This window comes from Alosa pseudoharengus, unplaced genomic scaffold (genome assembly GCF_046254945.1).
Source record: "Alosa pseudoharengus isolate Yale_2024_CS ecotype anadromous, Long Island Sound unplaced genomic scaffold, YU_APseudo_1.1 YU_APseudo_1.1_scf_19, whole genome shotgun sequence".
Classification (NCBI taxonomy): Eukaryota; Metazoa; Chordata; class Actinopteri; order Clupeiformes; family Clupeidae; genus Alosa; species Alosa pseudoharengus.
Window position 1 is genome coordinate 23,133,885 of NW_027468657.1, and position 10,178 is coordinate 23,144,062.

Sequence of the window (10,178 nt, forward strand, 5' to 3'; positions counted from 1 at the left end):
TCCTCTTCCTCCTCTTCTTCACCCGCTCCCTCCTGACTATCTTCGTCCTCTTCTTTTTCCACCTCCTCTGCTACCTACTCTTTTTTCCCTCTTTCTTTTCTTCCTCTTGCTTGTCCTCTTCTTCTTCCTCCTCATCTTCGTCCTCTCCTTCCGATCTCACAGTATGTTAGGTCATCTCGACTTAAACCGCACATCTATAATGTATCAGAGATGCACTCAAAGATCACATGCCACTCACCGTTATGCAGGAGCCCGTGACCGTTTAACTTTTCATGGCGTTTGAAATTGTTGGTAATAAATTATAAACTCCATAGTGTATATACACTTTGCTTTCAGTGCCTTGACGACCATAGCCTGCTGAATATAGCCCTGTGAGGCTATTACATAAGCACGTCACAAAGTCACAATAAATGTTGCATTAAAGTCAGCAGGACTTTGATTTCAACTCAAGGAATACTAACTTAAAATACATGCGCTTCAATTAGCTGTGTTTTTCAAAAGTGCGTATGCTTGATGTGACAGTGATTTAGCCTGTGTGTAAATATCTTCACCGCGTAGCTCGTTCCTGGTCTCTGTGGACGGCCGTGCCTACCACGATCCGAGCAAAAAGAAACAGGTCCTTTCCTGTAACATTACCATTGCACTGGCGTTGGACGTGTCCTGGGGACATGGTTAATTATGTATCGCAAAGCCTTTCTGTTCTGCCGTGTTTCTTTTCGCCTTTTTTTTTCTTTCTTCTCCTCCGTGCATTATTTGGAGACGCAGTCGGCTGTGTGCTTCCAGCCTCGCGGCTACATCTCCGTCTGAAGTCTCATCCCCCCTTTTCCTGTTCTGGGGGATCGCTTCCGTCCCGGATGCTGCGCTGAGCTCAGGCTGGGTGGGAGAGGGAAGGGTGTGCGGAGGAGCAGCGCTCCGCGAGCTGACTCAATGTTCGCCCGCCGTCAAAAACTCGAGGCTTAGAGGTGTTTTTGAGGCTAAGAGCTTGTTGCTATCATCACTAGTCGAATGCGGTTTTCTCTCCACTTCACTCCTTGTATTGCTACTACTGGTGCTATGCTTGATTAGTGTCCTGGCACATGGTGGTTTATTGGCAATCAGGAGGAGGGGGGGGGGGGGTGTTGAGAAGTGAACTGCAGATATGCCTCCCCTTTTCCATTATGCACTTCCTATTGTTGCCGACGTGACACCGTAAACGTCCTTTGTGTAATTATACAGCGTTTGAAAAAACACTCCGCCATCAAAACGGGTTGATTAGCCCAGTCAGACGCGTGGTGACTTTGCAGCGACGGGGTTCCAACTCTAATGGGTTTTTCACGCTATCTGTGCAAACTGTGGCTCTGTGCGAATGAGAGGAGAATGTAGCAAGCGTAGCACACAGTCTAAGCACCCCCCATATACCTTAGCACCAAACCCCCCCCTCCTCTTCCCTGCATCTCTGTTCTGCCCCCCCTCTCCTCCCTCCATCTCTGCTCTGCCATGCTGTTTTGTCCTATTGTGTCTCTTTTTTTCTCCCTTTTTATTTCTGTGCTGTTGTTCACGGCACAGAATTCCGATTCGGAGCATCAGAGCAGAGCAGAGCAGGGCCTGTGTGCCATAGTCTCTATCAAACATTCTGTTCCCCTAGCAGATGGATCCCCTTACATAAGAACTCTGCTCTCAGCTACAGGGAGAGCAAGGGGCTGCCTGTGTGTGTGTGTGTGTGTGTGTGTGTGTGTGTGTGTGTGTGTGTGTCTGTGTGTGTGAATGTATGTGTGTGTGTGTGTGTGTGTGTGTGTGTCTGTGTGTGTGAATGTGTGTGTGTGTGTGTGTGTGTCTGTGTGTGTGTGTGTGTGTGCGTGTGTCTGTGTCTGTGTGTGAATGTATGTGTGTGTGTGTGTGTTTGTGTGTGTGTGTCTGTGTGTGTGAATGTATGTGTGTGTGTGTGTGTGTGTGTGTGTGTGTGTGTGTGTGTGTGTGTGTGTGTGTGTGTGTGTGTGTGTGTCTGCGGGCGTGTGTGGGGAAGGGGAAATTTGACTGAAGCTTGGATACTGAGGTAGACTCCACAGCGCCCCACATTCCCTCACATCCCCAAAGGAGACATCATCTGTAGGCATCGTCTGTCACCGTTGATATACCCAAGTATACATCCATGGGCATTTTTGTAGCTCTCCTTCATTTTTAACAGAAAACTAAATGTAACTGCTAATTTGATGATAAATTTCATGATCTAGAGGAGATAAATATCTTCTTTTTAAAAGGAATCACTAATGTGATTCCTCTTTTTTTGATAAAAAATAACCGTTATCCACTGCCAAAAATGACTCTGAAATGTCACCTAGTTATTCTTTCTTATTATTCATTTAACTTTGCATACTAAAAGAACCAAAGGTTAGAGAGGCCATTTAGTCAATGACCAGTCTCCTATGGTATCGACTAAAACAAGCTGAAACTCATATGGATTTATCAATGCACATCACACTTACTGTTCACCGCTTCGATAACCATATATGTTTTATCTTTGGGTCTTGGATTCACCTTTCTTGCAGTTGTTCTAAATGTTTCCCTTTCATACTACAATTGATTATTGTTTTGTTACAAACCATCACTAACACCACGCATCTGTTAGGATCTGATACGTCGGGACCTCCTCTACTATAAGGGCCGCATCGACATGGACCGCTACGACGTCCGGGACGTCGTCGACGGCCGCGACGACGACTTCAACGTGAGCGTCAAGCACGCCTTCAAGCTGCACAGCAAGGACACGGAGGAGATCTGTGTCTTCATGGCCAAGAAGCTGGAGGAGAAGATACGCTGGCTTAGGGCTTTCCACGAGGAGCGCAAGATGGTGCAAGAGGACGAGAAAATCGGTGAGAAAAGCCCCACCTTTAAACCCAGCTCCCTATCCCCCCCCAGTCCTCGCTCCTCACTTCCTCAGCATCCATGTTTGGAGCGAAACGTCTTCAATTATTCAGGGACGGGTTTTTCCCAGAGCCTTCTTAGCAGCGGCCAGCTCAGCGAAGTGGCAGGAGGTGCTCTTGTTTACTTTATTTGGAGCTACAAATTAGTCACGCAGAAACCAGTGGGGAAATCAGGGGAGGACAGGATCCTGTTGCTCTTTCTCCATTTTCACATTGTGCACCAAAACACAAAAACAGTTTCATACACCGATACTTCCTCTTAGCCTTAATCCTTTCCTTTTATTGTCCCAATCTGTGTCGTTTGGTAGGTTTTGAAATCTCAGAGTACCAGAAGCGGCAGGCGGCCATGACTGTGCGAAAAGTGACTAAACAGAAAGGTGAGGCAACAAAGCGCTAGCAGGTGATTTCAATTTCTTTAATTTACCCCAACCTCAACTGTCTTATCATTGCTGTTTTTGGAGCCCAATCTCACGCTTTTCCAAAGCGGCATGCTTTTCCCTCAACTAGATTATGTGACTATCTTTTTAATGTAGGATGAAGTTCCTACTTGCTGCTTTAACCAAGACAAAGCTATTTTATGCTAGCGTATCGAATACAGACTGCACTGATAGCAGAATCTCTAAAGCGTTGGTGCTGCTATTGCAATTGCACTGCATTCAACGAACGAAACAAAGCCAGGCAGCAATACTTACTAGAGCTAAACGTCATATCGCTCTGCTCTGTTCTATACCTAGTGGGAATTGCTTTAATTTAATTTAATTTAATAAAAAAGTCGATGCAATTAAAGAGTGTAAGGTGCTGACTTAGAACCAAGCCTTGCACTGCAGCCTCCGAAGAGCATTCACTCAATAAGTCTTTTTTTGACAAATGCAATTATTTCAATCACAAGCCTGCAAAAACTCAAGCAGTTTAAAACAATTAAACACCAATGAAAAGACAGAGAATACACCCCCCGCATGCCAAAAAAAAGTTGCCGTAATTTACCAAAGATTATGTAAAATGCTATGACAGTTAACTTTATATCTGTATATCTTGCTTGCCCTGTCATTTGGAAGTAAAGCATGGACAACTTTTTTATGGAATGATCTCTTGTCGTATGCTAGGGGAGAATGATTTTTTGCTGTCATGTTTTCACTTGGTGTTTGAAATCCTTCTACTTCACTGACACAAGGTGAAGTATTTTCTTGAATTTTCAGATTCATTTATAGATATCATCTTGAAAAAGAGGGCCTTATTATATGGACATGGTATGAAAATGATTAAGGTATATTCATTAGAGTTCTACCGTAGCGTTCATTTTTTTATCCAAGATGCCATGGCAACTGCTTTGAAAAATGGAGACCTAACAAAACAGGCTCTTCATTTAAAAGGACTGGCACAACATTTTTTTTCCACAGCCAAGCTCTTTTCCAGTGTCTACGTTGTTCTAATAAGCAGGCAAGGCAAAAGCAAATACTTAGTTGTTTGTGTAAATACAGCCATGTCATATATGTCTGTAAGCCCCCCTACCCCCTGTCTTTCTCTCAATGCAATGAGAACACTCTGTATTCCAAGATGCCATGGCAACTTCCAAGTTTTTCATCGACAAATATCAATTGTTTTAGTTGATATTGGTTGTGCAGTGCATAACTAAGCATTTTATAAAAATAAACAGTTAATAAGTATTGTAGCGCTAAATCAATATCCTTATTTGCTAATTTCTGTTCTCCTTTTTCCTCATTTCTGTCCTATAGTGGATTAATATGTTTACATGTATAAAGTACAGTATATGTCTGTTGTTTGAATGTAATCGCATGTGTAGATGTTTAGTAGTGTGCTACATGCCTTTTCTGTGCTCACATAGTGACAATTTTATTCTTTTATTACCCCCTCTTCCTCCACTTCCTCCCCTTCCTTCTCCTCCTCCCCCTCCACCTCCTCCTCTTCCTCCTTCTCCCCCTCTTCTTCCTCCTATTTGCCTCCTCCTGTTCCTCCTCCTCCCCTTCCTTCTCCTCCTCCCCCTCCACCTCCTCCTCTTCCTCCTCTCCCTCCTCTTCCTCTTCTTCCCCCACCCCTGTGGCACTCTTACTATGCCACCCTTCAGCTGTAAGCCAAAACAGGTATGTGCCCCCCGGTACCCCCTCCCCCCAGGACCCTCTGCCTCAAGGACAGTTCATGTTCTCAGACAACATGGCACAATCAGAGGTGTTTGAGTTCCCGCAGGCCAGAAGGAACCAGACGCCCTTCTGGCAAAATCTCAGTAGGTTAGCACCCTTCAAAAAATAGCAAAAAGAGGAAAAAAAATCCCCAAAGGAACTATTTTAGATGGACCACCATTATTTTTTCTTTCCCTGAATTTCTGAGAAGCACTGTCGTACATCAGATGCTATTTTTGTTGTTTTTCTTTTTGTCATTTTTCTTCTGTGTGTGACTGATTGAGAAAAAGAAAGTGCGGATGACAGATGCGCACTCTGTGTGAAGGACTATCAGATACATCAGCTGACACACAGACGCATCAGAGAACTACTGTACCACTGTAACTGACATCATGGCTGCCACGATAGCCACAACTCACATGCTGACTATCCACTGGAATCTGTGAGCTTACCCCTTACCCTGCCATTTTATGTGAATGTGTTGTAATTATTCTTACTACTGTTATTATTATTATTATTGCTATTATTATTTATCATGGGTTTTTTTTTTTGCTTCTTGGCTCTACTGAGGGAATGTTGACAGTATGGAAGTAATGATCAATCATCATCTCTGACAAATACGTACACTTAACAGAATTAACAGAACACACACCCAGACACATGCGCACACGTAAAAATACAATCGCCACACACGCTTGACAGAGGGGCATTAGCCCCAACCTAAGAACATTAATAAAAAAGTGCTATATCATTTCCAATCTTCCACTATGGGGGCTCTGGACAGTGGCCCTTAGAAGAGGGATCCAGATAGGCAGCAGAATCCCTTAGTCATCCTTCCCTGCTTCCTCACAACTGATATGCTCATTAGCAATTTTGTTCATTTGTCTGTCTGTTTTTTTGTTGTGAGACAGCGATGGGCTAGCTGGTTTAAGTTTTTTGATGGTTTCCTCTGTTCCATCTCTGTAAGATTTCCCATATTTTTTGGTGTGAGTTCATTTCTGCATGCTGATGGACCCTCATTTGAGGAGTATGGCTCGTGGGTTGTGCTGTGCTGTGCTGTCCATGGATCAGGGAACAACTCAATTGCTTGGGAACATACACACACACGCACACACACACACACACACACACACATACACACACACACACACACACACACACACACACACACACACACACACACACACATACACACACACACACACACACACACATACAGACACACCGTACCAAATGCTCTTTACAGGGTATTTTCTTTAAAGCAAGAAAAGAGTGAATTTTATAAACTTTCATGAAGTATAACCGCCGAAGCTGAATTTGTTTTTCTGTTGTCCCTGGTTTTGGTACAGTAACATGTACACAAACATCCGGCCATCAATTTCTAAGGTGAGGTCTGAACTACTGATCCCAAAATACATTTTGCTCAGTCTACAAACTGTTGTAATATTCTCTTAATGGCTCCTGTCAGTATTGTATATGGCTTTGTTTTTGACCGTTCCATATGGTTAAACTCTGCGGTAAAGTCCTTGTTAATTCACAGAAGCTTACGCTAAGAAAAGGAATTTCCAGAGAGTACTTTAAAAACAACACAAACCAGAAGATGAAGAAAAAAAAACATTAAAATATATTAATATATATTTCTATTATTGGATCACTAAAGTTTAATAAGCACAGCCAGAGACACAATTTTGAAACTTTGTATTTAATTTTTTCGTTTGTTTGTTCATTTGGAACATTACGTAGTATCTGCGCTAGAGTCTATTTAACATGATAATTTACAGATAAATAAATGAACAGTATATACAAACCCACAGGGCAGTGACTGTGTGATAATTTACTCCACAGAAGTGTGTGTGTGTGGTGTCTGTGGGTGTGTGTGTGTGTGTGTGTGTGTGTGTGTCACAACTGGGTGAGAAACGCAAGCGATGCCTGTCAAAATAGCACTAATGGGTTCAAAGCCCTGAGAATGGAACAGAATATTGTCACTTTGAAGTTTGGTGAATAGAGATGCAGTTTGGTGGTTTACTTGTTCGTGCAGTGCACAATGCACAAATGCTGAAAGGTTGTATGCTTGCATATGGGGAGCCGGGTCACGGACATGTCAGATGGAAATGAGTGTGATGACACTTTATGATGAGGTTGCCATTCTCACTCAATAGTCCCAACTCAAGGTCAGGTTGCATTCACACACAATGACTGTCAGGTTTGCTATGCATCAGTCATATACTAAAAATGTTCACAAAAGATCAGTTCAAGAAAAACATACACGCTGAATTAATTCGAGTTGGCACTAGATTCATATCACTTAATTAATATGTAATTAATGTGTAATTAATTGACATGAATAGTGACATCTGTCATGTCTGTGTTAGATTTTCAACACCAATGATCAATAATTTTAATTCTAATTAAATTAAATTGTTTTTTTTTTTATTTATGTTTCATTTAGTTTCCCCTCTGTGTGTTTATGTTTTAAATATGGACAAGTACACACTGACATCAAACACGCTCTTGACTTAGACATTAAGTACATCCACTCTTGTTCTTTGTGGCTGTCAATGATCCTAAGTCTCAGACCATGTGGGAATTGCACAAGGAATAATCACTTTATAATTATATATGCCCATATAGCTGTGGCTAAAAAAAAAAAATGACCAAGACACTTGCTTTTATAAGACGTAGAATACAGCATTTTTGCCAATATTTGTCCTATGCAGAGTTACAGACACATTGCTGTATAGACAATCGTGGTGGGTTTTTAAAAGGGGTCATACTTGGATGACTGGTTTTTACTGTATATGTGGTCTCTCCCTGTTGCCAGCCTAGCTCCACCAAGCTTCTGTATGTCATGATGAGGCCAACTCAAGCTATGGAGCAATTATCCTGTATTTTTAGGTCATAATTACAAATCAGCTAGCATTTCAGTTGTGCCCATAGTTCAGACCACTATATTGTCTAATTTTAAACGTTATTTGACCCCTTCAGCGGCTACCCTCAGTAGCCTATATATTCTGTACATAAAACAGATCATATATTTAAATGGTTTAACTATTAGAAGACTATTCTTTACATTTCTTCTATATTATGCTGAATGCATGTCAGACATACCAGTAGTATGCACAGCTGTGCATAAGTATTAGAAGGCATTTGAGTATATCCCGTTACCTCCCGACCTGACTTATATATACCCACCCTGTACCCAGCAGCACAAAAAACATCAGAGATCCAGAGTGGGTTCTCATTTAATAGTCATAGGGGAAAAAAGAGAGAGAAACACATTAATTTTTATGTCACATCAATTTACAACCCTGTCAGGCACTCAACGTGTGTGTGTGTGTGTGTGTGTATGTGTACCTTGCACACCCCAAACGTGTGTGTGTGTGTATGTGTTTGTGTGTGTGTGTATGTGTTTGTGTACCCTCGACACCCTCCAACTAAAATGTATCACAGTTCTTTCCTCTGGGCTGAGTACAACCCCCCACACTGACTTCAGTATAAATGGGAACAGGATATTACTGCACATAAGCTTACCTTTGCATCTTCTCCGGTCCTATCATCACTCAACAGATCGTCGCTCGGCAACCATTTCATAAAGATGATAATGGAAGCTACACTAAATCCTCAAAATAAGACGTTAGTAGGCTACTGAACATCAGTCGGCCATTTTATTGTCATTGTCTTTATTATTTATTGATGACAAGGGCAACGTTATGTAAATGGCCACAGCTTTTCTGTGTAATTTTAAGAAGAATATTAACTTCCCTTGTAGGCTTTGCACATAAATTATGTTACAGGGGACAGTCAGCAGGGGAGATGAATTGATGTCGGATGTCTGCCCTTGTAGTTATTTTTCTGTCTTCCCTTACAAATTAAGCAAATGTAATGCATTGTGTAAAGGCTCCTGGAGTGCTGAAACTCATCTGAGCTTGTCTTGTCCTAGTTTTGTTTTTGGAAAGCAGGACAAGCAGGTTGTTTTTTTGTTTTTGTTTTTTTCTGTTGTACTCTGTTGTGACAAAACCTCTGTGAACCTCATGACTTAATGTAATTGTTGCATTATTATATACACACCCCAGGTCATATAATCACTCATGTCATAGAATATCTCTTAAGCAAATACGGTATGCAGTGTATATGTAATCAAATTAGGTTTAATGAGTGTATCTGTGTGTGTGTGTGTGTGTGTGTGTGTGTGTGTGTGTGTATGTGTGTGTGTGTGTGTGTGTTCAGGGACATGGTGTGGGGGTGTTCAGAATGTGATTGTTTCATGCTGAGTTTGACCTGTATCAAAGACAGTATGTACCGTTTGACCTGGATAGTTGTGTTGTAATGACACAGTACCTGAGAGATCCCCTGTGCTTAGCGAGTAAGATTACTAAGACTACTAAGTTCTTCTAGCACTGTATTTTGTAGGTAGGCAGGTTTTCTGCATTGATGCTTCTGGTGTATGTAACCAGACTTCTTCTTCTTCTACGTTTTCTTCTTTGCTTCTGGGACACTTCTGTTATGCTCACACACTGCATGTGTTGGATTATGGGGTTCTACCATTGCATCTACCATGTTATACTTTGATGTGACAAAATCACTCGTCAGTCCATAAGAAGGCAGAAAATCAGTAAACGAGACGGAGACTGTGAACCTCAACTAATGGCTGATGTAATAAGCTGTAATTAAATACTGCTGTATAATATTGCGACATGTGTTCACTCTGATGATGGTGAGGGGAGGTCGGTGGTGTGTGTGTCTGTGTGTGTATGTGTGTGTGTGTGTCTATGTGTGTGTGTGTGTGTTGGGGTACGGGGGTGGTGTGTGTGTGTGTGTGGGGGGGGGGGTGTACTGAACCCATTGGGACAGTAAGTGATGCAAGCCGCATGTAAATGCCTGAGTCCAAATTCCCCCAGGAGCCAAGTGCGGCAGCAGGCGGCTCTGTGTCTCTGACCCCACAGGCGAGGGGAGAAGGTAAGCTTTGTGTGTGTGTGTGTGTGTGTGTGCTCGTTAATACTCGTCAGAGCTCGTTAAAGCTCATTAAGACCTCGTTATGCAACCAGTCTCATTCTTTCTGATTTCCCCCCCTTCATATACAGTGAGAGGACAATGCCGTTTCTAGCACGACTATCAAGTCCAGTCTATTTAATATTGATATTCC

The 10,178-nt window shown here is 42.2% G+C and overlaps 1 protein-coding gene across 3 annotated transcripts in view; it reads left to right on the forward strand.

The window, feature by feature from the left end:
- Positions 1 to 9,725, forward strand: part of LOC143132492 (uncharacterized) — a 48,776-nt gene extending 39,051 nt beyond the window's left edge. The window contains exons 12-14 of one of the 3 annotated variants that reach the window (XM_076292047.1): positions 2,606 to 2,849; positions 3,209 to 3,277; positions 4,984 to 9,725. In XM_076292047.1, coding sequence (XP_076148162.1) covers positions 2,606 to 2,849; positions 3,209 to 3,277; positions 4,984 to 5,165 — 495 coding nt within the window. In that variant the 3' untranslated portion in view covers positions 5,166 to 9,725. The other 2 variants (XM_076292049.1, XM_076292048.1) reach the window with 2 other exon arrangements.
- Positions 9,726 to 10,178: the final 453 nt, after the last annotated feature.